At 63.2% G+C, this 27,313-nt stretch overlaps 1 protein-coding gene across 4 annotated transcripts; it reads left to right on the top strand.

Annotated features, from left to right (window-relative positions):
- The first annotated feature begins 209 nt into the window (after positions 1–209).
- On the top strand, positions 210–26,328 carry APC2 (APC regulator of WNT signaling pathway 2). 4 transcript variants are annotated; one of them, XM_058282177.2, is made up of 15 exons: positions 210–295; positions 5,183–5,332; positions 5,480–5,570; positions 5,662–5,845; positions 6,494–6,602; positions 6,691–6,804; positions 7,081–7,158; positions 7,265–7,363; positions 7,564–7,939; positions 8,675–8,770; positions 10,665–10,804; positions 11,004–11,081; positions 11,167–11,283; positions 11,361–11,575; positions 21,566–26,328. In XM_058282177.2, the coding sequence occupies exons 1-15, from the start codon at positions 254–256 to the stop codon at positions 26,232–26,234; spliced, it is 6,558 nt and encodes a 2,185-aa protein (XP_058138160.1). In that variant the 5' UTR covers positions 210–253; the 3' UTR covers positions 26,235–26,328. The 4 variants fall into 4 exon arrangements, with proteins under 4 accessions (XP_058138160.1, XP_058138159.1, XP_058138161.1 ...); XM_058282176.2 differs by having other exon boundaries at positions 6,688–6,804; XM_058282178.2 differs by lacking the exon at positions 210–295 and adding an exon at positions 3,067–3,184 and having other exon boundaries at positions 6,688–6,804.
- The last annotated feature ends 985 nt before the right edge of the window (positions 26,329–27,313 follow it).

Here is a 27,313-nt window from a genome sequence, read left to right as displayed (position 1 = left end):
CCCCCTGGGTCTCCTACCCCCGCGTGGGAACCCCTCCAGGGTACCCAAACCGGGTCGGAAGCCCTCCCCCCGCCTCGGCGGCCACGGGACCCCTCCGAGCTGGGTCCCGGGAGCTGCGGCCCGCCCCGTTGCGGGAGCCCGGGGGCGGGGCCTCGGCCTGGGGGGCTCTGCGGGGCGGCGCCCCTCCCTCCGCGCAGGCGCACGGGCGGCGCCGCCCTGACCCCCGGCGTCCGCGGCGCGGCGCGGCGGCTCCATGGGGCTCCTGGGCCTGCTGCACTCGGCCTTCGGGGACCAGGTAGGGCGCGGGGCCCGCGGGCGGGGTCGGGCCGCGGCGGGGCGGGGGGACGGCGCCGGCCAGCGGGGGTCCGGGCCGCGGGAACGGTGGTCCTGGGGGCCGGGGGCGCACGGGCACGCGCGTAGCGGCTGGACGGGCCGGGGTCTCGGGTGGTCGCGTGGAGACGGTTGCCGGGGAAACCGCCGGGGGAGGACAGCGGGGCTGGCCGGGGCGGAAGCCCCTCCCCCGCGCCGCAGCGGACCCCCCCCCGCCCCCTGGTCTGCGCAGGCGCGGCCCCGCCCTCGGCCTGGGGACCCCCGGATCCCTCCCTGGTGTGCAGACGCGGAGACGCGCCTGCGGGCGGTGTGTGCTGCGGCGGGGGCGCGCCGCGCCGAGGGGTCCCGCCCCGGCCCCCTCCTGGTCTCAGTTTCCCCTTCTGGCCCCGAGCGGAGGCTCGACCCCGCCGTCCGCTGCGGCTGGCGATCTGCCGTGAGAGCACCTGCCGCCTGGGCCGAGCGTGTCGCCAGCCCCGGGGCCGTCGGGCCCTGGGGCGCCAGCCGCTCCCACGGTGGGGTCCCCGCGGCGGCGGGGGCGCGCCGAGCCCCGGGTCAAGCCGGAGACACCGCGGAGCGCCCGCGGGGGCGAGGGCGCGGGCCGCTGTCCGCGGTGCTGACCCTTCCGCGCGCCCGGCGGGGAAGAGGCCGGGGCGGTGGTCGGGCTCGAGGCCTGGCCTGGAACCGGGGCGCCCGCCGCCCCCCACGTCCAGCGGCCAGGCCCCAGCGGCAGGACCCTGCCCGCCCCCCACCTCGTCGCGGCCCTGACCTGTGTCTCCGTGCTTCCCTGCAGCAATCTGTCCCCACCCAGCCCTGTGCGGAGCCCCCCGCCCCTGGCACGGTGGGGAGCGGGGGCGTCGAGGGCCGGGGAAGGATCAAGCAGGCTCCACGTGGCTGACGTGTCCCCTCAGCAGTCCAGCAGGGGGGGAGGGGGGAGGCGCGGGTTGGGGGTGTCTCCGCCCCCTGAGGTTGGGCCGGGGTCCTGAGGGGCTGTGGGGTCTCCCAAATCTCATGCAGTTCTAGAATTTCCGCCGCTGCCTTCAAGTATCTGTGGCTCAAGGGTTTGCAGAGTCAAGGATTTGTGGGACCTGATGTTCCCCAGCCCCGGCCATCCAGGCCTGAGCTGCGCTGGGGTTCTGGTGGGGGGCTCCCCTGTGAACTCTGACAATGTGCCCCTGGCCTGAAGCTCAGTTTCCCCATCTGTATGAGGACAGGGCTGGCCACAGGACCCCCAAGCTCCTGCCAGCAGGAGCTGGGACATCTGAGATTGGGCATGTAGGATGGGGCTCCGTTCCACTGGGAGGAGTTATCCACCCCCTCCCCAGGGAACGGAATGGGACACTGAGGCCAGAGAGAGGCTCAAGGTCACACGGGGAGATGGAGGCAAGGCAGGGCTGAAGCCGGAGCCGCCCTGCCCAGCTCCACCCTGGCCTCGCCGGTCAGCTTGTCCCCGTGGCCTCCAGACCCTGCGGCTCTCTGGCTCAGCCCCATCTCCCGCCCTCCTGGCACCCTGGGCCACCCCCCTCCCTGTGTCCCCAGACCCTGCGCTGATCGTGCACTGCCCCCACTTGGCCCCCGGTGTCCCTCGGCCTTGACCGTCCTGGAGAGGCCAGCACTGGTGCCCCCTCCCGGGGCAGCCTCTCCAATCCCCAGGAAGAGCCCTTCTCCCCTTTGCACCCCCCACCCAAAGCCCACCGTCCAGGGGTGGCTGTGCCTGGCTCTGGGGGCTCCCCGAGGCCCCTCGGGGCCCTGTTTCCACTCCCAGCAGCAGACGGCGCGGCGCCCCTGCCCTTGGCTCCCCCTCCCCGCCTGTCCTGGCACTCCTGGCGCCAGCCCTGGCCAGGGTCCACCGGCAGCGCTGTCCCCACACTAGAGAAGGAAGCGGGGTCGCCAGCCGCGGGCCTGCAGGGGAACGATTCCGCGCGGGCACCCCGCCAGCACAGCGCAGAGCCGGGGGGCGGGCGGCTGCCTCGCCCCGTCTCCTGGTGCCGCAGCTGCGGAGGCAGTTCTGGGGTTAAACCCTCAAGGGGCCTCCAGAGATCCGTGGAAAATCCAGGCCAGGGGGCACGCGGGCTCCTGGGACCCCAGGCCCCCGTGCCTTCCAGCTCCCGCTCTGCGAGGGCAAATTAAGTGTGAGGAAGGACAGAGCGCCTGAGGCTGGGGAGGGGCAGATGGGGGCGGAGGAGGGGACAGGCGAGCGCAGGGTCCCGGGCGCTCCCTGCCGAGCCACCCATCCCCCCCACCCCCACGCACGCCGGGGCCCTCGGGAAGGTCCAGCGAGATCCACGTGCCCAGGCGGGGCCGGGTGCGTGCGGGGGGCTCCCGCGCCGGGCCGCCCTTCTAAGATGCTGATGTAACAGCCGAGACTCAGCTTCTGCGAGTCCAGCCGGTGGAGGCGCCGAGGGGCTGTCGCCCTGGGTGCAGGGCGCAGGGGTTCGCGGGCCCCGTTCCCGGAGCGCCCCTGCCCTGGGAGGGGGGGCTGTGCAGGGCTCCACGCCCCTCCCCCCGCACACGCAGCCCCTGAACCCGCGCCCGGGCTCAACGCCCCGCGGCCGCCGGGCCCCGCCCCGGCCGCCCATTGGCTGTTGCCATGGCACCAGCCGTCTTCCCGCGCCGCCATTGGCCGCCGCGCCTGCATCCCGCAGCCGCATCCTCCCCCGCTCGCGGTGGTTTCGCCCAGTGCCGGGAGGCGGTGGCGGCGCCCGCCAGGCCCGGCCCCGGCTTTGTGCGTCCCGGAGCCGCTGCCCGCGCCGCGGAGCCCCTGGAGGCCCCGCGCCCGCCCCCCGCCCGGGTGGGCTGGGATTTGGGGCCCGGCCCGCGGAGCGCGCGCGAGAGAGAAGCCACTGCAGGGAACCCAGTAAGCGGCTCGTCTTCACGGGCCGGGGTGAGGGGAGGGGGCGCGGCTCCGCCCTGTGCCCGGGGTCTCCCCGGACGGCGTAGAGCCTCCGTTTCTCTCGGGTGGAGCTAGAGGGGAAACTGAGTCTGGGGGGGGCGCGTCCAAGTCAGCAGCCCGTGACGTGCACACACCCCCCTCCCAGGCTCCGACCCCATTTCTCGATTTCGGGACCGCGAGGGTGGGCCAAGGAGCTGCGGGCCGCGGTGTGTTGGGGATGACGCTGTGGCTTCACCTTCCCTCTGGGGGGACCTGGGGTTGGATTAAAGGAACGAGGTGCTCTGCGCCTGTGCCATTCCCGGAAATGCAGCCGCTCGCGGCCCCGCCAGACGCCCAGCGACCGCGGTGGCCCTTCAGTGCTTGGAAGAGGGCCCCGGGCGGTGTCTGACCCAGGGGGGTGAGGGGCAAGCGGGAGGCCTTCCTGGAGGAAGAGGCCCCACACCGCCTCACCTGTGGGGGATGGCAGGAGGCAGGTGAAGGGGCGGCCCAGGCAGTAAAGGGGCAAGAGAGCAGCTGGGTGGCAGGGAGGAGGCGGGTCTGGAGCCCGGGGGCCCTGGGGAGCCATGGGAGGTGTTTGAGCCAGGGAGGGCCAGGCTCAGCCTTGCGGCTCTCACAGCTGCAAGGGGCTGCTGAGGACGCCCCCGTGGTCTCGGGAGCTGGGGGAGGGGCTGCTGGGAGCCCCTCGCCAGGGACGCCCGGCAGGAGGGAGAGTCCGCTGGGCAGCCCTCCGGCCAAGGTCAGCGCGTCCAGCGGGTGTGGAGGCGAGGGAGGGCGTGCGAGGCTCAGGCGGGCCATCTTGGGGCGCCTGTGGGGGCCGCAGCGCCGCCGGGGCTTTGGGCGTGGGAGGGGCCCGCGCCTCTGGACCGGCACGGTGGGTCAGCCGGGATGCGGGGCTCCAGCCGGCCCCCAGGGGTGCGCTGCGTGTGGCCTGCAGCCCCCGCCTGGCCCCCGGCTCGGGCTCCGTCCCGCGCCGACCTCCCCGCCCGCTGGGATCGTGTCTGTCCCCCGCCCCACATCAGCCCCGGGACGTGTCCGGCCCTCCCCGACCCTCAGAAGGGCAAACTGAGGCCAGAGCAGAGGGTCCGCCTTCCAGGCACACCTGCCCGTTCTCTTACCTTGGGTCCTCCAGAGGGTCTGCTCCTCCCCCCCCCCCCGTGGGCCTCAGTTTCCCCCTCTGAGCCAGAAGGCGTGGCCAGGCCCACAGTAGGCCCTCCCCCGGGCTGGGCCCGCTGCCCCCACTCCAGGCCCACCCGGGGCCCCCTGGCTGGGTGGGGGGCATCTTGGGGTACGAGGAGGGAGAGAAGAATGAAGGAGCAAGCAAATGAATGGGGGCAGGGGGCGGGGGGAACGGCGCGTGGCCCTGGGGGCGGGGCAGGCCTGGGGGGGGGCGTGGGCAGCAGGGGGGGCTCCGGGGAGGAGGGGCGGCGGGCGCGCGGCCATTGGTGGGCCGCAGACAAAGGCGAAGGAGGGGCGCTGCTGGGAAGGGAACAAAGGGGGAAGGGGGGCGGCCCTGGTGGGCGGGCAGAGGGAGGGAGGAGGCGGCGGCCAGCTGTCCAGAGGGAGGAGGCGGCGGCCAGAGACACAAAGCGGGCGGAGGGCGTGGGGGCCCCGTGGGTGTCCGCCCACCTGCCGGGAGGGGACCTCGCCTGTCAGTCCATCCTCCTGGCTGCTGTCCCCTCTGGCTCTGCCAGCGCCTGGCGGCAAGTCCATCCGCTGGCTTAGACGGACAGCCCGCAGCTGGCAGTCTGTCTGTCCGGCCATCAGGAGCCCGGCTCTGAGAGGCGCTGGGCCGTCTGTGCACCCGGCGGCCTCATCCCTCCGTGTCCCTGCCCCATCGCTGCCGTCTGTCTGTCACGCCCTCCAGGCCGGGCCCCCTGCCCAGGGTCAGGCGGGCGGGCTGGGCTCGGCACCCCCCCCCCCCGCCCCCACTGAGCCGTGCTGCGGTGGCCCCACGCGCTGCAGGAGCTGAAGATGACGAGCTCCGTGGCGTCTTACGAGCAGCTGGCGCGGCAGGTGGAGGCCCTGAAGGCTGAGAACAGTCACTTGCGCCAGGAGCTGAGGGACAACTCGAGCCACCTGTGCAAGCTGGAGACGGAGACGTCGGGCATGAAGGTGGGGCCGGGGGGACAGCCCGAGGGGACAGGGACAAACGCCAGGTCCCAGACTGGAGGATGGACAAACACCGGGCGGGGGGGGAGCTGGATGGAGGGGCGCGGCCAGGGGGTGGCCCCTGGAGACCCCGATGCCCTCCCCCCCCAGGAGGTGCTGAAGCACCTGCAGCGTAAGCTGGAGCTGGAGGCCCGGGTGCTCGTGTCCTCGGGGCAGACGGAGGTGCTGGAGCAGCTGAAAGGTGAGGGGCCGAGCTCACCCCAGGGGGCTGGGAGCCCGGGGGCGGGCAGGGAGGGGTGCTGACCTCGGCCCCCACCCTCCCTGCCCCCCAGCCCTGCAGATGGACATCACCAGCCTGTACAACCTCAAGTTCCAGTCCCCGGCCCTGGACCCCGAGCCGGCGGCCCGGAGCGCCAAGGGGAGCCCCACGCACTGCTCGGGGCCCGCCAAGGACTGCGGCGGGGGCGAGCTGAGCCGGGCCACCGTCCAGCAGCTGGAGGAGCTGGACCGGGAACGGTGAGCCGGCGAGCAGCTGCCGAGGGCAAGGCTCTGGGGTCAGGGTCCCAGGGGTCCCCAGCGCCCGGCCTCGGGGGCAGACCCGGAGCCAGAGGGGCTCCAGGCTGCCCCTGGAAGGAGATGAGCACCGAGACGCCGGGGCTCTGGGCCGGCCGAGGAAGGCAGGGTCAGGGCTGCCCGGCCCGCGTGGGCTTGGACAAGGGGACTTAAGTCGGGGCTCTGCTGTGTGACCTTGAGCAAGTCCCCCAACTCTGCCAACCTCAGAGTCTGCTCTTTAGAAGTGGGGGTGCGCTGCTGCGCCTTGAGCACTCTGAGCCTGAAGCCCATGCGTGGTGGCTGGAAGGAGGTGAGCGAGTGCGGGAAAGATGCCCGAGCAGGCAGCCCCGGCGGAGGCTTCCTCCCAGGACAAGGGCTCCTGTGGCACTGTGGACAGTCCCCCTTGCCAGGGGTGACACCTGCCTGCTCTCCCTTTAATTCACGTTGTGCCCCGCCCCAGTCACCACAGCCCCCTGCCCCTCGGTGCTGGGAGCCCTCCCCCCCCCCCCCCCCCCCCGGGACTGTGGAGCTGCCTGTGAAACTTGTCCCACCGCCCCGCTCTGTGGATGAGCGGCAAGTCCAAGTGGACCCCTCCACGGTGTGCCCCCCCAGGTGCTTCCTGCTGAACGAGATCGAGAAGGAGGAGAAGGAGAAGCTGTGGTACTACTCGCAGCTGCAGGGCCTGGCCAAGCGCCTGGACGAGCTGCCGCACGTGGAGACGGTGGGCCCGGGGTGGGGGGACTGGGGTGGGGGGCCCGGGCGGGGGGCCCCTGGCCCGCCTCACCACGGCCGCCCGCCCCTCCCAGCAGTTCTCGATGCAGATGGACCTGATCCGGCAGCAGCTGGAGTTCGAGGCGCAGCACATCCGCTCGCTGATGGAGGAGCGCTTCGGCACCGCCGACGAGATGGTGCAGCGCGCGCAGGTGCGGCGGGCGGGGCGGGGCCTCACGCCTGGGGGCGGGGCCGGCCGGCGAGGCGGGGTTATGGGACAGCCTCCGGCGGACCTATCAGAGGGCGGAGGTTTGTGGGTGGGGCCAAAGGAGGCTGTGGGCGGAGCCGGCCCGGGGAGGCGGGGCTTTGGGGCAGCTGCCGGTGGACCTATCAGCGGGCGGAGAAGACTTGTGGGCGGGGCCAAGGGGAGTGTGGGCGGGGCCTGGCGCAGGGGCGGGGCCGCACCTGAGCGCGCACCTGTCCCGCAGATTCGCGCCTCGCGCCTGGAGCAGATCGACAAGGAGCTGCTGGAGGCGCAGGACCGCGTGCAGCAGACCGAGCCCCAGGTGCGGGGCCGGGCGGGGGGAACCCGGCCCCAGGGGCGGTGGCGCCGTGTCGGGCGCTCCGTGGGGGGCTCTCAGGGCGAACCCCAGGTCCACACTCTCCCCGCAGACCCTGCTGGCCGTGAAGTCGGTGACGGGGGACGAGGACCCCGAGGCGGAGGTCCCCACACACCCTGAGGAGGGCGGCCCCCAGCCCGGCAACAGCAAGGTGAGGGGTCCGGCTCCAGGCCCGGAGTGGGGTCATGGGGAGCGGGGAGCAGGTGGGCGTGGGCCCCGCCCTGTAACTGGGGGTCTGTGTAGACGCCGTGTGGGGCCTGTGGGGTGAGCACTTGGCTCTCCCCGGCTGAGGGCCCGGACCCCCCTTGTTTTCGGGGTCCCCCCGCCCCTGACCCCGCCCCCGCCCCGCAGGTGGAGGTGGTCTTCTGGCTGCTGTCCATGCTGGCGACGCGCGACCAGGAGGACACGGCGCGCACGCTGCTCGCCATGTCCAGCTCGCCCGAGAGCTGCGTGGCCATGCGCCGCTCGGGCTGCCTGCCGCTGCTGCTGCAGATCCTGCACGGCGCCGAGGCGGGGGGCTGCGCGGGGAGCCCGGGGGCGCCGGGCGCCAAGGACGCGCGCATGCGCGCCAACGCGGCGCTGCACAACATCGTCTTCTCGCAGCCGGACCAGGGCCTGGCGCGCAAGGAGATGCGCGTGCTGCACGTGCTGGAGCAGATCCGCGCCTACTGCGAGACCTGCTGGGACTGGCTGCAGGCGCGCGCCGGCGCGCCCGAGGGCGGCGTGGGTGAGGGGGCGGCGCGAGGGCGGCGCGGGTGAGCGGGGGGCGCGGGTGAGCGGGGGCGCGCCCGAGGGCGGCGCAGGGGAGCTCCGTGCGTCATCACGCACAGGAAGTGGTCTCGTGCCCGCCGGCTCCTCTGTGTGCCGTGCCCCACTTGGGCCCGGGTGCGCCCCGGAGAGTACCCGTGCCTTGCACTTTTTTTTTTTTTTACATTTTTTCCTCTTTATTTTTTAAAGAAATGTTACATTCGAAAAATATGAGAGGTCCCGGTATACCCCCACCCCACCCCACCCCACTCCTCCCACATCAACAATCTCTTTCATCCTCGTGGCACATTCATTGCATTTGGTGAATACATCTTGGAGCACTGCTGCACCGCGTGGATAATAGTTTACATTGTAGCTTACACTCTCCCCCTGTCCACCCAGTGGGCCATGGCAGGACATACAACGTCCAGCATCTGTCCCTGCAGTACCACCCAGGACCACTCCAAGTCCTGAAAAGGCCCCACATCACACCTCTTCTTCCTTCTCCTGCCCTCAGCAGCTCCCGTGGCTGCACATCAATGCTACAATGTCTTGCACTCGTTAACACAGGAGACGAGTGCAGCCCGCCCGGGGCCGGTGGCAAAGCTCTTAGGACCATCCCTCCAGGCCTGTGGGGTGGGGAGGTGGGCAGCGAGCTGCAGGGCAACTCGAGCCGATTCCGGGGGCGGCTCTGACCCCGTCCCCTCGCCCGCAGCCCCCGTGCCCATCGAGCCGCAGATCTGCCAGGCCACGTGTGCCGTGATGAAACTGTCCTTTGACGAGGAGTACCGCCGGGCCCTGAATGAGCTGGGTGAGCGCCGCCGCCTCGCCTCCCCCTTCAGGGGGCTTCCTTGGGTCCCCGCACAGCCAGTGGCTCTTTGGCCGCCACAGAGGCGGGGTCGTCTGTGTCTGTCCTGGGGGTAACACAGCACGTGTCCCCACGAGCTGCCCTCAGCCCGTGGCAGGTTTTCTGCCATCATCTTGGGGCTCAGACAACTGGAAGTAGATGGGACACCCAGGGCAAAGGTTGGAGACGGGTCTGAGCCCCAGGAGCAGAGTGCTGGGTAGTGGGTGCGGAGAGCCTGCACGCTTATGTGTGAACATCACGCTTTGGTTTGTTCATTCCACGGCACCCCCCCTCGTTGTTTGCACTCGCTGTCTGCTCTCTGTGTCTGCTCATCTTTTTAGGAGGCAACGGGAACCAAACTGGAGACGTCCCATGTGGGAGGGAGGCACCCAATCGCCTGAGCCACTTCCGCTCCCTGTTTGTTTTGTCTCATTGTGTTTCCTCGTTGCATCAGCTTGCTGCACCAGCTCACTGTCTTGCTCGTCATCTTCAGGAGGCCCCCGGGACCAGCCCTGGGACCTCCCGTGTGATAAGTGGGCACCCAACTGCTCGAGTCACATCTGCTCCCCACATCTTTCTTTATACCCAGTGTCTTAGCTTCCCAGAGCTGCTGTAACAAACTGGGCGGCTTAAAACAATGCTCATTAGCATGCCCCCCCCCTCCCCCAGAGTAGGGGAGGGGGCCCTGGGCTCTTTGGGCTTCTGCGGGCTGCCAGCCACCCTGGAGGTCCTTGACCCACGAGAGAGGCATCCCAGCATCTTCTGCCCGGCCGAGCCGACACGAGAGCCCCTAAACCACGCCAGGTTTGACGAGCGCCTGGGCGAGGAAGGAGAAGCTCCTTGTTCAAAATTAGAGTACGGCCGAGCCCGTGGAGTGTTTTGGGCGTGCCGTGTTTCCCCTTCCGTTTTCAATTCCCTTTATGTTGAAAATGGGAGGCTGCCGTCCGGCCTCTCTCGTGCATCTGGAACCCCCGTGGAGGGGAGAGGGAATCGGCGCGGGCGTCCGATGGGAGCGGGAGCCCTGCCTGCCCTCGGCCGCCCTGCCCCGCGGGAGCGCCGCGCGCGTCCAGCTGTGCTCTGCGGAAACGAACCCGGCTCTCCCCGTCGTCCTGCCTCGAGCCCCGACGGCCGCGTGGTAGCCCCCTGCACCTGTTTAAGCAATCCCCCCACGCTGGATACGCGGCTTGCTTCCCGCGCCGTGTGTTTTATCACTTTGCTATCTGCCGTGTCGTCTTCCTCCCTGTGTCCGGCCAGAGGACAGACCCCCAGCTAGGGGGTAGGGGCCGAGAGGGAAGGGCTCAGCGTCCGGGCACCCTCAAACTGTCGGGCAACACTGAACATCCCTTCAAAAAGTTGGCGCCAGTTTGGGGAGAGCCTCCAGCCCTGCCCGGTCGTCTCCGCTAAGGGAGCAGGGAGAAGTTTCTCCTTTGCGCTGCGACTTCTCTCCCTTCCACCCGTTCTGTCCCTGTGTGCTTGACTTTTGTCAAGTGAGTAAAGAATCAGGCACGTGGCAGCTGTCTGCCGAGGGAGGGGGGGAAGGACCCCCTGGCCCTCGGACCCTACGGCTGAGCAGTTAGGGAGTTGGGGTGCTGCTTCCCTGAGGAGCCGGGGGGTGGGCTGGGAGGCGTAACCGATGGGGAAGGGCGGCCCAGGCCAGGCCAGCGTGTGCAAAGGCCCTGCGGCCTCGGGCAGCTGCCAGGGGAGCGGGGCTGACGGGCAGCGGGAGGAGGCCTCGGAGGGCGCGGGCAGGGGGCTCTGCGCCGTGGTGTCCTGGGCGGGTGGAGAGGGTGGCCGGCCGGAGGCGGCGGGAGCGGGCGGAAGCGCGACCGCAGCCTCGCGCCCCCGCGCCTCCCCGCAGGCGGGCTGCAGGCCGTGGCGGAGCTCCTGCAGGTGGACTTCGAGATGCACAGCGGCAGCCACGACCCGCTCAACCTGGCGCTGCGCCGCTACGCCGGCATGACCCTCACCAACCTCACCTTCGGCGACGTGGCCAACAAGGTGCGTGCGCGGCCCCGGGACCCCCGCCCGCCTCGGGACCCCAGGGCGCCGCGTGGCGCGGCCCGGCGGGCAAACCGAGGCCCCCCCGGCGGCTCCCGGAGCCTCCGCTTCCCCGTCGGCGAGGCTCGGGCGCTCCGTCTCGGGGAGCAGGGGCGGCCCCGGGGCGCCCCCGCGGCCCTGACCCCCCGCGCCCCCCCAGGCCGCGCTCTGCGCCCGCCGCGGCTGCATGGAGGCCATCGTGGCCCAGCTGACGTCGGAGAGCGAGGAGCTGCACCAGGTACCCGGGCGCCCCGGGGTCCCCCTCCCCGGGGCGGGGCTGGGCGGGGCCCCGCGCGAGCTGGCCCGGCCCCCTGCGCCCCCAGGTCGTGTCCAGCATCCTGCGGAACCTGTCGTGGCGGGCGGACCTCAACAGCAAGAAGGCGCTGCGGGAGGCGGGCAGCGTGCCCGCGCTCATGCGCTGCGCCCTGCGCGCCAACAAGGTGGGCGCGCGCGGGGCCGGGGGGGGGCCGCACCCGGAGCCCCGCCCCGCGGCCGCTGACCGCCGCCGCCCGCGCAGGAGTCGACGCTGAAGGGCGCGCTGAGCGCGCTGTGGAACCTGTCGGCGCACGGCGCGGAGAACAAGGCGGCGCTGTGCCAGGTGCGGGGCGCGCTCGGCTTCCTGGTGAGCACGCTCACCTACCGCTGCCAGAGCAACTCGCTGGCCGTCATCGAGAGCGGCGGCGGCGTCCTGCGCAACGTGTCCAGCCTCATCGCCACGCGCGAGGACTACAGGTGCGCCGGCGGCTGGGGCGCGGGGGCAGGGGGCAGGGCGCAGGGGGCTCGCCGGCCGCGGCTGGGGCCCGGGGGCAGGGGGCAGGGCGCAGGGGGCAGGGGGCAGGGGGCTCGCCGGCCGCGGCTGGGGCGCGGGGGCAGGGGGCAGGGCGCAGGGGGCAGGGCGCAGGGGGCTCGCCGGCCGCGGCTGGGGCCCGGGGGCAGGGGGCAGGGCGCAGGGGGCAGGGGGCAGGGGGCAGGGGGCTCGCCGGCTGCGGCTGGGGGGCTCGGGGACCGGGGGGCCCGGGCGCAGGGGGCTCGCCGGCTGGGGCTGGGGCTCGGGGGGCCTGGGGGCCCGGGCGCAGGGGGCAGGGGGCTCGCCGGCTGCGGCTGGGGGGCTCGGGGACCGGGGGGCCCGGGCGCAGGGGGCTCGCCGGCTGGGGCTGGGGCTCGGGGGGCCTGGGGGCCCGGGCGCAGGGGGCAGGGGGCTCGCCGGCTGCGGCTGGGGGGCTCGGGGGGCCTGGGGGCCCGGGCGCAGGGGGCTCGCCGGCTGGGGCTGGGGCTCGGGGGGCCTGGGGGCCCGGGCGCAGGGGGCTCGCGCCCGCGCCAGAGGAGCCTCCGTTCGCCCTCCTGGGAACAGAGCGTCAGTATATCCCAAATGTGGGGTGGGCTAGACTTACACCAAAAGCGTGCCCTTTGCTGTTAGTGACTTAAATGCTTCGTTTTGCTTTGTCTTCAATTTAAGTTTCCATTTTCTTTTTTTGGGGGGGCGGATGGGAAGCAAGTTTTTTTTTTTCCCCCAAACAAATCAATTTTTATTTATTTTTTTAAAAAACCAACTTTACAGATACACATTGATAAAGTAAACAGTTCATCCAGAGTATATAATCACCCTTATGTGGCATAACCTCAGAGTTGTGCATTTATCACTTGATTCATTATTAGAGCATTTTCATTATTGCAATAATAGCAGTAACAAACAATAAAGCAGATGAACCAGAACATTTTTTAAAGTAACAAATCAACTTTATTGATAGGTATTATTAAAGCATACAGTTTATCCAAAGTGTACAATCAGAGTTCTTTGGTATAGTCACACAGTTGAACATTCATCACTTAATCATCATTAGAGCATTTTCATTTCAATAATAATAATAAACAAAAAACAGACAATCTCTGTTTCCCCTGCTGTACATAGCTGCTATTTCTGGCTACTACTGCACAATCATTTATTTACTTAGCACTATTGTTGAGATCTATTCACACACCACACAATCTCTCCAAAGTGTGTCATCTATGGCTTTTTGTATAATCACAATATTGTGCGTCATCACCACAAAAACTTTTAGAACAATTGCATTACTCCAAAAAGAAAACTCCACAGCCCTTAGCAGTCCTTCCCCAGCCCTGCATAGCCACTGAGCTAATTTCGTCTTTATAAACTTATTTGTGTTGGCATTTTATATAAATGGAATCATAAACTATGTAGTACTTTGTGTCTGGTTTCTTTTCACTTAGCATAGTGGGTTTTTTGGAACTGATATTAACATCTCGCAGTATTAATATACATTTGTTCAGCTTCAAAGAAAACGGTCTTTTTTTTTTTTTTTTTTAAAGATTTATTTTTATTTATTTAATTCCCCTCCCCTCCCCCGGTTGTCTGTTTTCTGTGTCTTTTTGCTGCGTCTTGAAAAACGGTCTTGTATGTGCAATTTTACCCATATTCACACCTCCCAGGCGGTTTCACTCTGCTGTAAATCCCATGTTACATTTTCTGGCTTTCCTTTAAATCACTGTCGTATCCACATAATAGTTTTGCTAGTGACAAGTATTCGGTTGGGCTGTCACCTTTTCTGTTCATTTCCAAAGACTAACACACATCCTTTTACCAGTTCTGCACAAGTTAACCCTCAGCTTTCCATTCTCTACCCTTATTCTATTTTCTTGTGACTCATATCCAAGTTATTAACTCCATGAGATTACATACTAGTTCCTAGCAGCACAGTCCTACAGCGTTTGTCCTTCTGTGTCTGGCTTACCTCACGCACCATAACGTCCTCCAGGGCCATCCATCTGTCAGGTGCTTCAGGACTTCATTTCTTCTTCCAGCTGCGTAATATTCCATCGTGTGCATACACGCCAGTTTGTTTAGCCATTCATTGGTTGATGGACACCTGGGTTGTTTCCAGCTTTTGGCAATCGTGAATAACACCGCTATGAACATGGGTTGCAGGTGTCTGTTCGGGTCACTGCTCTGGGTTCTTCTGGGCATGTACCAGTCGTGGTACTGCAGGGTCACGTGGCAAGTCTGCATTCATCTTCTTTAGGAACTGCCCAGCAGCCCTCCACGTGGCTGCACCCTTCTGCATCCCACCAGCAGTGGGTCAGTGTTCCCTCTCTCCACATCCTCTCCCACACTTGTGGTTCTCTGTCTTTTTAATAGTGCCATTCTGACAGGTGGGAAATGAGGTCTCATTGTAGTTTTGATTTGATTTCACTAATTGCTAGTAACGTTGAACATTTTTTCATGTGTTTTTTTTTCCATTTGTATTTTTTCCATTTGTCTAGTTGTTTGCCCATTTTTAAAATGCATCATTTGTCTTTTTATGGTTCAGTTGTAGCATCTCTTTATATATCATGGATATTAAACCTTTATTGTCTTGTGTGATTTTTGTATATTAAAAAAAAAAGATGATAATACAAAAAACAAAACAAAAAACCCATTATCGGACCCTTATTGGACATGTGATTTCCAAATACCTTCTCCAGTTGAGTCGGCTGCTTTCTCACTCTTTTGACAAAGGCCTTTAAGGTACAACGGTGTTTAATTTTGAGGAGGTCCCATTTATCTATTTTTTCTTTTGTTGCTTGTGCTTTGAGTCAAAGGTCCAAGACACCACCAGCTATTACATGGTCTTTAAGATGTTTCCTTACCTTTCCTTCTAGTAGTTTTATGTCCTGGTTTTTATATTTAGGTCTTTGATCCATTTTGAACTGAGTCTTGTATAGGGAAAGAGGGTCCTCTTTTATTCTTTTGATTATTGATATCCAGTTCTCCCAGCAATATTTGTTGAAGAGGCTGTTGAGTTCCCGTTAACATTAATGTGGTAGGTTTGTCTAAAACCAGTTGACTGTAGAGGTGAGGGTTTATTTCTGGGTTCTCAATTCTATTCCACTGATCAATGTCTCTCTTTATGCCAGTACCATGCCGTTTTGACCACTGTAGCTTTGTAATATGTTTCAAGGCAGTGAAAGTCCAAGGCAGAAAGAGTCCATCACTCTTCTTTTTCAGAATGCTTTTGGCTATTTGGGTGCATTTTCCCTTCCAAATGAACTTGGTAATTGCCTTTTCTAGTTCTGTAAAGAAGGCTGTTGGAAATTTGATTGGTATGTCATTGAATTTATAAATCAGTTTGGCTAAGATTGGCATCTTCACGATATTTATTCTTTCAATCCATAAACACGGAATATCTTTCCATTTGTTTAGGTCTTTTAAAATTTCTTTTAGCACCATTTCGTAGTTTTCTGCACATAGGTCCTATACTTCTTTGGTTAAGTTAATTCCTAGGTATTTGTCTTTTTGTTGCTATTGACAATGGAATTTCCCCCCTGGTTTTCTCCTCAGATCATTCAGTACTAGTGCACAGAAACATTACTGATTTTTGCCTGTTGGTCTTGTATCCTGCCACTTTCTGAACTCATTTATTAGCTCAAGTAGCTTTGTCATGGCTACTTCAGGATTTTCTAAGTACAGGATCATGTCATCTGCAAACAGTGAGAGTTTTACTGCCTCTTTCCCTATTTCGGTGCCTTTAATTTTTTTCTCTTGTCTAATTGCCCTAGCTAGTACTTTATGCAATATTCAGTAATAGTGGTGACAGCGGGCATTCTTGCCACGTTCCTGATCTTAGAGGGAAGCTTCCAACCTTTCCCCATTGAGTACGATGTTGGCTGTGGGTTTTTCGTGTATGCCTTTTATCTTATTAAGGAATTTTCCTTCTATTCCTATCTTTTGAAGTGTTTTTATCAAAAATGGACGCTGGATTTTGTCAAATGCCTTTTCTGTGATGGTTGAGATGATCATGTGGTTTTTTTCCCTTCAGTTGGTTAATGTGGTGTATTACGTTGATTGATTTTTTTTTGATACTTCTCTCCCCTTCCGCCCCACCCTGTTGCCTGCCCTCTGTGTCCATTCGCTGTGTGTTCTTCTGTGTCCGCTTGCATTATCAGGCAGTGGCGCCCGGAATCTGTATCTCTTTTTGTTGCGTCATCTTGCTGCATCAGCTTTCTGTGTGTGCGGCACCATTCCTGGGCAGGCTGCACTTTTTTCACACTGGGTGGCTCTCCTTACGGGGTGCACTCCTTATGCATGGGGTTCCCCCATGCAGAGGACACCCCTGCGTGGCAGGGCACTCCTTGCGCGCATCAGCACTGCGCATGGGCCAGCTGCACACGGGTCAGGAGGCCCGGGGTTTGAACCCTGGACCTCTCATATGGTAGGTGGATGCTTTATCAGTTGAGCCAAATCTGCTTCCCTGATTGATTTTCTTATGTTGAACCAGCCTTGCATACCAGGAATAAATCCCACTTGGTCATGATGTATGAATCTTTCGATATTTGCAAATATTTCATTGAGAATTTTTGCATCTATGTCCATTAGAAAGATTGGACTGTTATTTTCGTTGCTTGTAGTGTCTTCATCTGGCTTTGGTATTAGGGCGATGTTGGCTTCATGTTGGGTAATTTTCCCTCCTCTTCAATTTTTTGGCAGAGTTTAAACAGGGTTGGTGTTAATCCTTCTTGAAATGCTTGGTAGAATCCACTGTGCGGCCATCTGGTCCTGGACTTTCCTTTGTTGGGAGATTTTTTTTGTTTTTTTGTTTTTAGGTACAGGGTCAGAGAGTGACCCTGGAACCTCATATGTGGGAAGCCAGTGCTCAACCACAGAGCTACACTGCCTCCCCTGAGTTGGATTCTCTGGGTTTGTGTTTGTTTTTAGGAGGTATCGGGGATCGAACCAGTGTGGGCACCTGCTCACGCCATGGGCAAGGACCTCTAACATGGGAAGCAGGTGCTCAACCACTGAGCGACATCCACTTCCCTGTTGGGAGATTTTTGATGACTGGTTCATTATCTTTAAATTTGATTGGTTTGTTAAGTTCTTGTATTTCTTGTAGCATCAGTGTAGGTTGTTAATGAATTTTTAGAAATCTGTCCATTTCTTCTAGGTGTCTAGTTCGTTAGCATACAGTTGCTCATAATATCATCTTATGATCCTTTTTATTTCTGCGGGGTCAGTTATAACTTCACCCCTTTCATTTCTGATTTTATTTACTTGCATCTTCTCTTTTTTTCTTTGTTAATCTAGCTAGAGGTTTGTCAGTTTCTCAAAGAACCAGTTTTTGGTTTTGTTGATTTTCTCTCTCCTTTTGTTTTTTGTTCTCAATTTAATTTACTTCTGCTCTAATCTTTTTTCTTCCTAAGATTTACTTATTTCTCTCCCCTTCCCTCCCCACCCCGAGTTGTCTGCTCTCTGTGTCCATGCACTGTGTGTTCTTCTGTGTCTCTTTTTGTTGCATCATCTTTCTGCATCAGCTCTCCGTGTGTGCAGCACCACTCCTGGGCAGGCTGCACTTTTTACACACTGGGCAGCTCTCCTTATGGGGTGCACTCCTTGCGTGTGGGGCTCCCCTACATGGGGGACACCCCTGCATGGCACGTCACTCCTTGCGCACATCAGCACTGTGCGTGGACCAGCTCACCACACGGGTCAGGAGGCCCGGGGTTTGAACCCTGGACCTCCCATGTGGTAGGCGGATGCTCTATCCATTGAGCCAAATCTGCTTCCCTGCTCTAATCTTTATTATTTCTTTCCTTCTGCTTGCTTTGGGGATGGTTTGCTGTTCTTTTTCTAGTTTCTGCAGTTCTTTTTCTAGTTTCTGCAGTTGTTCAGTTAGATCTTTGATTTTAGCTCTTTCATCTTTTTTAATATAGGCATTTAGGGCTATAAATTTCCCTCTCGGCATTGCCTTTATTATATCCCATAAGTTTTGATAAGTTATGTTCTCGTTTTCATTTGTCTCAGTACCTTTACTGATTTCACTTGTGGTTTCTTCTTTGATCCACTGACTATTTAGGAATGTGTTGTTCAGCCTCCACACATTTGTGAATTTACTTTTTTCCTGTCTATTATTGATTTCCAGTTTCATTCCATTATGATCTGAGAAGGTGCTGTGTATAATTTCAATCTTTTTGTATTTATTACATCTACCTTGTGCCCTAACATGTGGTCTATCCTGGGGAGAGATCCATGGGCACTTGAGAAAAACGTAGAACCCCCTGAGTTTGGATGCAGCAGTCTGTGTATGTCCGTTAGGTCTAGGTCGTTTAGCATGTTGTTTTACTTCTCTGTTTTCTCGATGTTCTATCTCATGATGTGAGTGGGTGTTAAAGTCTCTGACAGTCATCGTGGAGATGTCTGTCTCTCCCTTCAGTTTTCGCAGAGCTTGTCTCATGTATTTTGGGGCACCCTGGTTAGGTGCATGGATACTTACGACTGTTATATCTTTCTGGTGGATTGTCCCTTTTTAAAAAAAGATTTATTTATTAGTATAGCTACTCCTGCTCTTTTTTGGTTACTGTTTAGGTGGATTATCTTTTTCCAACCTTTCACTTTCAGCTGGTTTGTATCCCTGAGTCTAATGTGAGTTTCTCGTAAGCAGCATATGGACGGCTCATGGTTTTTTATCCGTTCTGTCAGTCTGTATCCTTTTATTGGGGCGTTTAATCCATTCACATTCAGGGATATTACTGTAAATGCGCTATTTACTTCCACTATTTTATTCTTTGGTTTTCATGTGATATGACATGTTTGTTTTTGTGTTTCATGTTGTCATTCAATTCTGAGCCCCTACTCAGTTTTTTTCCATTTCTTTCTCTCTCTCCTTTTCTCTCTCCAATTTCAGCTGTTCTGTCTTCTGTATCACTTATTCTTTCTTCTATCATTTTGAGTCTGCTGTTGTCTGCCTCTGTGTTCTTTCTCTCACCTTTCATGTCTCCCATTCCTATGAGCTCTGTTATTTTTCTATTTAGGTTTCAGATTCTTCTTTGTGCTTACTTGGTGTGTGTGTGTGTTTTTAACAAATTAATTTTACATATTAGTAAAGCATACAATTCATCCAAAGTGTACAATCAATGGTATTTGGCATAATCATAGTTGTGCATTCATCGCTTCAATCATTACTAAAGTATTTTCATTATTTCCATAATAATAAACAACCACACGAATGTACAAGAACATGTTTCACCTCTCAGTCTGTTTCCCCTGCTGTACATAGCTGCTATTTCTGTCTTTTCTTGCTCACTCAGTCTTTTTCTTTCCCTCCTCCCTGGAATGGCTCCCTCATCTGTTTGCTCATTGTTTTTGCACATTGTTTGCACACTACTATTGTTGTTTTGCTCATTGTCTGCTTGTGGCTTTTTGCTCGTTGTTTTTTCTTTAGCAGGCACTGGGAACTGAACCCAGGACCTCGCATGTGGGAGGCAGGCACTCAACTGCTTGAGCCACATCTACTCCCACTGTCTTCCTGATTTCCTTTATTTCTTTAGTCATATTGTCTTTCAGCTCAATTTGATTTTGGAAATCTGTGTGCATCCCATTGATTAGTTGTCTCAAATCCTGTGTCTCTTTTGGGGCTTTAATATATTCCTTTTCTTGGGCCCTGTGTTAGTCAGCCAAAGGGGTGCTGACGCAAAGTACCAGAAACTAGTTGGTTTTTATAAAGGGTATTTACTTGGGGTAGGAGCTTACAGTGACCAGGCCATAAGCATAAGTTACTTCCCTCACCCAAGTCTATTTCCACGTGTTGGAGCAAGACGGCTGCCGACGGCTGCCAGGGCTCAGGCTTCCTGGGCTCCTCCCTTCCAGGGTCTTGCTTCTTCCTGGGCTCAGGGCTCCTCTCTTCCTGGGGCTGGCTCCTCTTTCTTCTGGGAGCTGACTTCCCGGGGCCCCAGCTTAAGGCTTCAGCATCAAACTCCAACATCAAAACTCCAACGTCAAAACTCCAACATCAGAAACCCCAACTCTGTCCTTTGCCTTTTACCTTGAGCCCCCACCCACCGAGGAGCGGGGACTCAGCGCCCTAATGACGTGGCCCAGTCAGAGCCCTAGTCATACCTCGATTATGCCCAGGTACAGACCAGATCACAAACATAACCCAGTACCTATTTTGGAGTTCATAACTACATTAGACTGCCACAGGCGCTGTCTTCCATTTTCTCAGTATGGCTCTTAATTTTTTGCTGATCTCTAGGCATCTGATTAGGATGTAATTTACGCCGATGCTCGATTTCTCTCGTTTGTAGGGATTTCGTGGTGGGAAGCTGTGTGTCACTGCTGCTCTGATTCTTGGCTGGACCTTGATTGATAGGGTTTCCCCTGTTAGTTGCTCGAGCTATAAAGGCTGGGAAAAGCCGCTTCTACTTCATTTCCCACACGCGCTTCCTTGGCCTGCCAGCAGGTGGCGATCCCTGGCAGCTCTCAGTTCAATGCCTTGTCCAGGTGTATTTTATCCTATTTCCTGCAACGCTGACAGGATCAAGGCGGTGGCGCTTCCCGCCAACAGGCCGGGTCCTCGCGATTCACGCTTTCGCAGGGTGTTCTCCCGCCTTCTCTGGCGGCCCCCTCCCTTTCTCGGGGTGGGAGATATTTCCCCTCCCCTCTGAGTTAACGCCCAGTCCCTATTAGCAGAGGAGATCGGGGGGTCGCACATCTCTAGCCCCTCGCCGGCTCCAAGGCATCAGTGGTGCAGCCCCCCCAACCCCAGCCCCTCACCTGGACACAGACCAGACTGTGGGCCGGACGCCGGGGCAGCCTTGGGCCGTGTCCCTCTCTGTCCCCTTCCCTGGAGCCCCCGTCTGTAGCCGCTGCTGCTGAGGAAGTCAACAGAGCCTCCAGCGTGGGACAGGGTGCCAGCCGCTGCCGCCGCTGCCCCCAACTCAGCTCTGCCTTCGCGATTCTTGCCCTTTGCCCCTCTCTCTTCTGGGGCCCTAAACCCTAGACCATTTTTTCCCCAGGCCGTTTCTACCCGTCCTGTAGCTGTTTTTCTGGGAGAAAAGAGAGTCCCCTGGCTTGCTAGTCCACCATCTCCCCAGAAGTCCATTTTAATTTAATTGTCCTTTTAATTTGAGTCAGTTTTATTTATACTTACTTTCAGTTTAATTGCAATGTCATTTTATATTCTATTATTTTACTGTGTCTTTACCATAAGTACTTCCCAAATGTTGCATGGGATATAGTCATGCTAAAATTTTTTCTTTAGTTTTTAGCTAATGTAGTTCCTAGATTTTATTTTTCTCATGTTGTTTAAAGCAGTTTTATTGCGATATATTCACATACCATACAATCTATCCAAAGTGTACAATTAATGGCTTTTAGTATAATCACAGTGTTGTGCATCCATCACCAAAAACAATTTAGAACAATCTCACTACTCCAAAAAGAGAAACTCCACACCCCTTAATCACCTCCCAGCCCATCTATAATTTAACACTAATATAATTTAATATTTTTAAACTCTAACATAATTTAAGTTTGTATTTTATTTTCTTGTATTAGAGCAGTTGAAGGTTTACCAAAAATAATGTAGCAAGTAGAGATCCCATATGCCCGACCACTTGATTTTTTATGTGCTTTTCAGTATGGCACAAGTGTTGCATGCGATACGTATACTAAAATTTTGTTTTTAAATTTTTAATTGAACTTAGATTTTTATTTTACTTTAATGTAGTTGTATTTTTTGTGTTTATTTTACCTTATTATCGCTTGAGGGTTTTTGTTGTTGTTTTATTTTTTTTGCTTGAGTTTCAAGCCCTCTGTTTTGATGGGAGGAGTTGACGGGGTCCAGGGAAGCTCCCGGACAGCGCCGCGGGCCGGGTTAGGCTCCCTTGGGCTAAGTCCCGCGGGGCGGCGCTGGGGACGGCCGGTCCCCGCTCACGGCGCCTGGGCCCCAGGCAGGTGCTGCGCGACCACAACTGCCTGCAGACGCTGCTGCAGCACCTGACCTCGCACAGCCTCACCATCGTCAGCAACGCCTGCGGCACGCTCTGGAACCTGTCGGCGCGCAGCGCGCGCGACCAGGAGCTGCTGTGGGAGCTGGGCGCCGTGGGCATGCTGCGCAACCTGGTCCACTCGCGCCACAAGATGATCGCCACGGGCAGCGCCGCCGCGCTGCGCAACCTGCTGGCGCACCGGCCGGCGCAGTGCCCCGCGGCCGCCGCCGCCGCCTCGCCGGGCGCCTGCGTGCCCAGCCTGTACGTGCGCAAGCAGCGCGCGCTGGAGGCCGAGCTGGACGCGCGCCGCCTGGCCCAGGCGCTCGGCCACCTGGGCGAGCGCGCGCCGCCGGAGGCCGCCAAGAAGCCGCCGCTGCGCCACCTGGACGCGCTGGCCCGCGACTACGCCTCGGACTCGGGCTGCTTCGACGACGACGACGCGCCCTCGCTGCCCGCCGCGCCCGCCGAGCCGCCCGCCGGCCTCCCGCTGCTCCCGGGCGGCGCCGCCCTGCAGGGCCCGGCGCCGGCCCGCGCGCCCCCCGCGCGCCGCGGCCCCGACGCCGAGGAGGAGGAGGCGGCGGTGGCGGCGCGCGCGCGCGCCAAGCTGGCGCTGGCGGTGGCGCGCATCGACCGGCTGGTGGAGGACGTGGCCGCCCTGCACACCTCGTCCGACGACAGCTTCAGCCTCAGCTCGGGCGACCCCGGGCGGGAGGCGCCGCGGGAGGGCCGGGGCCCCGCGGGCGGCGCGCGGGAGGCGGGCGGCCGGGCGCACCCGCTGCTGCGGCTGCAGGCGGCGCACGCCAGCCTGTCCAACGACAGCCTCAACAGCGGCAGCACCAGCGACGGCTACTGCCCGCGCGAGCACCTGCGGCCCTGCCCGCTGGCCGCGCTGGCCGAGCAGCGCGAGGACCCGCTGGCGACGCGGCCGCGGCCCAGCCGCCTGGAGCTCGGGCCGCCGGAGCCGCCCGGGCCGGACGCGGGCGCCGCGGATGCGCGCGTGCGCACCATCAAGCTGTCGCCCAGCTACCAGCACGTGCCGCTGCTCGAGGGCGCGCCCCGGGCGGGCGCCGCCGCCTCCCCTGGCGCCCGCAGGCAGGCCTGGCTGCCCGCTGGCGGCCGGCGCAAGGGGCCCGAGCCCGAGCCCTGCCTGTCCCGCTGCAGCTCCCTGTCCTCGCTGTCGTCAGCCGGGCGCCCGGGGCCCAGCGAGGCCGGGGACCTGGACGACAGCGACTCGTCCCTGGAGGCGCTGGAGGCGCCGTGGCGCAGCCCGGGGCCCGGCTCGCTGCCCGTGGCCATCCCGGCGGCCCAGCGCGCGGCGGCTGAGGACGCCACGCCGTCCAGCTCGTCGGAGAACTACGTGCAGGAGACGCCGCTGGTGCTGAGCCGCTGCAGCTCCGTCAGCTCGCTCGGCAGCTTCGAGAGCGCGTCCATCGCCAGCTCCATCGCCAGCGAGCCGGACAGCGGGCCGGGCAGCGGCGCCGTCAGCCCCAGCGAGCTGCCCGACAGCCCCGGGCAGACGATGCCGCCCAGCCGCGGCAAGACGCCGCCCGCGCCGGGCCCGGGCGAGCGCGACAGCAGCCAGTTCAGCCTGCAGTGGGAGAGCTATGTCAAGCGCTTCCTGGACATCGCCGACTGCCGCGAGCGCCGCCGGCCGCCGTCCGAGCTGGACGCGGGCAGCGTGCGCTTCACCGTGGAGAAGCCCGACGAGAACTTCTCGTGCGCCTCCAGCCTGAGCGCGCTGCCCCTGCACCAGCACTACGTGCAGAAGGACGTGGAGCTGCGCCTGCTGCCGCCCGCCTGCCCCGAGCGCGCCGCGCCCGCCGGCGGCCTGCGCTTCGCGGGGCCCCACCGGCGGGAGGAGGCGGGCGGCCGGGCCGAGGGGCCGGGCCCGACCCGCGCCGCGGCCAAGCAGAGCCTGGAGCTGCTGCGGGACTGCCTGGGCGCCGCCGTGCCCGCCCGCCTCCGCCAGGTGGCCTCCGCACTGGTGCCAGGCCGCCGGGCGCTGCCGGTGCCCGTGTACATGCTGGTGGCCGCCCCGGCCCGGGGTGACGAGTCCGGCAGCGACTCGGCCGAGGGCACACCGGTCAACTTCTCCAGCGCCGCCTCGCTCAGTGACGAGACGCTGCAGGAACCCTCCAGGGACCCGCCGGGCCGGCGGGTGGACAAGCAGAAGGCCGCGGGCCACACCGCCTCCTCCAGGCAGGCGTCCGGGCACCGGCACAAGGTAGGGGGTGGCGCCGGCCGGAGCGCGGAATCGGCGCGGGTGCTGGCCAGGCCCCGGGCAGACCTGGAGCTGCCCCTCGGCCGGTCCCCTAGCGCCCGCGCAGAGGGCGACAGCGCCTGCCCCAGCCGGGCGCGCGGCGATGGGGCCCTGCAGTCGCTGTGCCTCACCACGCCCACCGAGGAGGCTGTGTACTGCTTCTACGGCCACGACTCGGATGAGGAGCCGCCCCCCGCGCCCGTCCGCCGCGCCTCCGCCATCCCGCGCGCCGTCAAGCGCGAGCGCCCGGTGGGCAGGAAGGAGGCGGCGGCCAAGGCTGGGCCCCCCGCGCGGGCGCAGCCGCGCCTGATCGCCGACGAGACGCCGCCCTGCTACTCCCTGAGCTCGTCCGCCAGCTCCCTCAGCGAGCCCGAGCCCCCCGAGCGCCCCGAGCGCCCCGAGCGCCCAGAGCGTGCGGCCCGTGGGCACCCCGGCCCGGGCCGCGCCGAGGAGAAACCGCCGAGGCGCTGCGTGGGCCCCGCCCTGGCCCCGCGCAGGCCTCCCGCAGCCGGTCCCCGGCGTCGCAAGCCGGGTGCGCCCCCGCCCGGGGAGCCGCCGGCCGGAGCGGGCCGCGAGCAGAGCGAGGAGGCGGCGGGCTCGGACCGCGCGTCCGATCTGGACAGCGTGGAGTGGCGCGCCATCCAGGAGGGCGCCAACGCCATCGTCACGTGGCTGCACCAGGCGGCCGCCACCCGCGAGGGCTCTTCCGAGTCCGACTCGTTGCTGTCCTTCGTGTCGGGGCTGACCGGGGGCTCCTCGGTGCCGCCGCCGCAGGACACCCCCGGCCGCCGGCCTCCAGCGGGGGCGGCCCGGGCCGCGCAGCCCGAGAAGCGGGGCGCGGCGCCGGCTGAGCGCGGCAGCCTCCGCGCGCCCGAGAGGCCCCGGGGCGCTGCCAAGGCCGCCGCGGGCGTGCCCGCCGTGCTGCGGGGGCGGACGGTGATCTACGTGCCCAGCTCGGCCGGCCGCGCCCTCCCCAAGGGCGCCCCAAGCCCCGGCTCCCGGCCGGCGGCGCGGAAGCCGGGCTCCCCCCGCACCTCCCCGCCCACCGCCCCGGCCAAGGCCTCCAGCCCCGTGCAGCCACGCTCCCGCAGCCTGCACCGGCCCGGCGCCGCCTCCGAGCTGGCCGCGCAGCGGAGCGCCACACCCCCTGCCCGCCCGCCGCCCACGCCGTCACCCGGCTCCTCGCAGACCTCCCCCGCCTCCCAGCCGCTGCCCCGCAGGCGCCCCCCGGCCTCCCCGGTCGCGGGGACTCTGCCGGGCCCCGACGCCCCGCAGATGCCCAAGACGCCCGCCCGCGCGCTGCTCTCCAGGCAGCCCAAGGCGCAGAAATCGCCCGTGCGCATCCCTTTCATGCAGAAGCCGGCACGCCGCGCGCCCCCGCCGCTGGCCAGGGCGGGCACAGAGCCGGGCGCGCGGGGCCGCGAGGGGGGCGCGCGCGGGGGCCGCCTGGGCCTGCTGCGCGTGGCCTCGGCCCGCTCCAGCGGCAGCGAGTCCTCGGAGCGCTCGGGCTTCCGGCGCCAGCTGACCTTCATCAAGGAGTCGCCGGGGCTGCGCCGCCGCCGCCCCGAGCCCGCCCCCGAGGCGCCCCGCGCCGCGTCCGACCCCCGCGGCCGCCCGGCGCTGCCCGCCGTCTTCCTCTGCTCCTCGCGCTGCGACGAGCTCCGGGCGGCCCCGCGGCCGGCCGCGCCCAGGACCCCCGCGACCCGGCGCACCAGCTCCGAGAGCCCGGCCCGCCTGCCCGTGCGCACGGCGGGCGCGCGGCCCGACGCGGTCAAGCGCCACTCGTCCCTGCCGCACATCAGCGTGGCCCGCCGGCCCGACGGGGCGGCCCCGGGGACCCCGCGCGACGCCGCCCGCCGCGGCAGCGACGGCGAGCCCCGGCCCCTGCCCAGGGTGGCCGCTCCCGGCTCCACGTGGCGACGCATCCGCGACGAGGACGTGCCCCACATCCTGCGCAGCACGCTGCCTGCCACCGCCCTGCCGCTGCGGGGCGCCGCCCCCGAGGGCACGCCCGCACCGCGCGCCACCACCGACGCCGTGGTGCAGACCGAGGACGTGGCGGCGGCCGCCAAGACCAACTCCAGCACGTCCCCGAGCCTGGAGAGCCGGGAGCCGCCGCCGGTCCCGGCCGCCCCCCTGGGCAGCGACGTGGACGCGCCCGGCCCCACCAAGCTGCCCGCGCCCGCACCCTTCGCCGAGGGCCTGGGGGTCCCCGCCGGGGCCTTCCCCGCCAGCCGCCACGGCTCCCCCAGCCGCGCCGCGCGCGTCCCGCCCTTCAACTACGTGCCCAGCCCGATGGCGGCGCCCGCCCCCGCCTCCGCGGCCGAGGAGAAGGCCGCGCCCGCCGCGCCCGCCCGCCTGCTGGAGTAGCGCGGCCCCGCCGCAGCCGCAACTCTCCCGGCCCCGCAGCCTGGGCGCCGCGCGGTCTGTTCCGCGGACCTCCCGGGAGGTCGTGGGGGGCCGCGCTGCCCCCCAGCTTCTGCGCAGACGCTGTCTTCTGCACCGGGGTCTCCGCCTGGAGACGGGGGCTCCCTGCTCTGGCGCCGGGGCCGCTGTGCGCTTGACGGGGTGCCCAGGGACCCTTCTGCCGCCGGCCAGGGCAGCCAGGGGTGGGAGCGTCAGCCAGCTGGGGCGCAGCCTGTACTCATCTCCTGGGTGTGCTCCCCAGCCCGGGGAGGGTGTGTGGCCAAACACAGAGGAGAACCCCCCTAAACGGTTGGGGGAGCCCCGAAAGGAGAGGCGCTGCCAGATGGGCCCCTGCACCCCGAGGGGGACGTGGACCTGCGGACAGTGGAGGCATTCGCTGACGACAGGTATGACGCAAGGACACAGAGACAAAGAGCACCCCTGGAGGGGCTGCGCCTTAGGGCAGGGCAGGGGCTGGGGGGCTGCCACCCTCGGGGCTGCTCCTTGCCACTTACGGACCCAGAAACACCAGACCCTGGGAAACTTGCACCCAGGCCGGCCAGCTGCACCCCCCAGGCAGCCGGGTCCCAGGGGACGGAACTGGACACAGGACGCAGCTGGCGGGGCGGGCTCTGTGGAGCCTGGGCGGCTCAGTGGAGCCAGCAGCCTCTGTGGCCCCCAGCGGGAGGCGGCCCACCCCTGCCGAGGCCTCTGGAACTCTCCACCGTGGACCCTCTTGGGCATGGCCCCGCCCCTGGCTGCTCTGAGCTGCCCAAAGGGCCCTCCTCCGGGACCGGGCACCAGGGATGTCCCCACCCGCCGCCCGGCTGCCGTGGCCCCCAGAAGACACGAGACGACGTGATCAGCCTCGTGATGCAGGGACAGTCGGGAAGACGAGCCTGCTGGCGAGCCCGGTGGCCCATCATGGCTCAGGGGACAGCTGCACCTTGGAGGGTCCCACAGAACCGTGGGCGCCGGGAGGGGCCGAGGACGTGGCGGGGGGCCAGGCGAGCCCCCACGCTGGAGACTGGACAGCTTCGCCT

This window comes from Dasypus novemcinctus, chromosome 19, assembly GCF_030445035.2.
Source record: "Dasypus novemcinctus isolate mDasNov1 chromosome 19, mDasNov1.1.hap2, whole genome shotgun sequence".
In the NCBI taxonomy this organism is placed as follows: Eukaryota; Metazoa; Chordata; class Mammalia; order Cingulata; family Dasypodidae; genus Dasypus; species Dasypus novemcinctus.
The sequence above is the reverse complement of the archived record's forward strand: the minus strand, read 5'-3'. Positions and strand labels throughout refer to the sequence as shown.

Excerpts from the sequence above, each read along its gene's own strand:
- APC2 (XM_058282176.2), top strand. The coding sequence starts at position 254 with ATGGGGCTCCTGGGCCTGCTGCACTCGGCCTTCGGGGACCAG. Across the intron at positions 5,846-6,493 it reads GAGGAGCTGGACCGGGAACG|GTGCTTCCTGCTGAACGAGA; the intron begins GTGAGCCGGCGA and ends GTGCCCCCCCAG. Across the intron at positions 7,159-7,264 it reads TGCAGCAGACCGAGCCCCAG|ACCCTGCTGGCCGTGAAGTC; the intron begins GTGCGGGGCCGG and ends CTCTCCCCGCAG.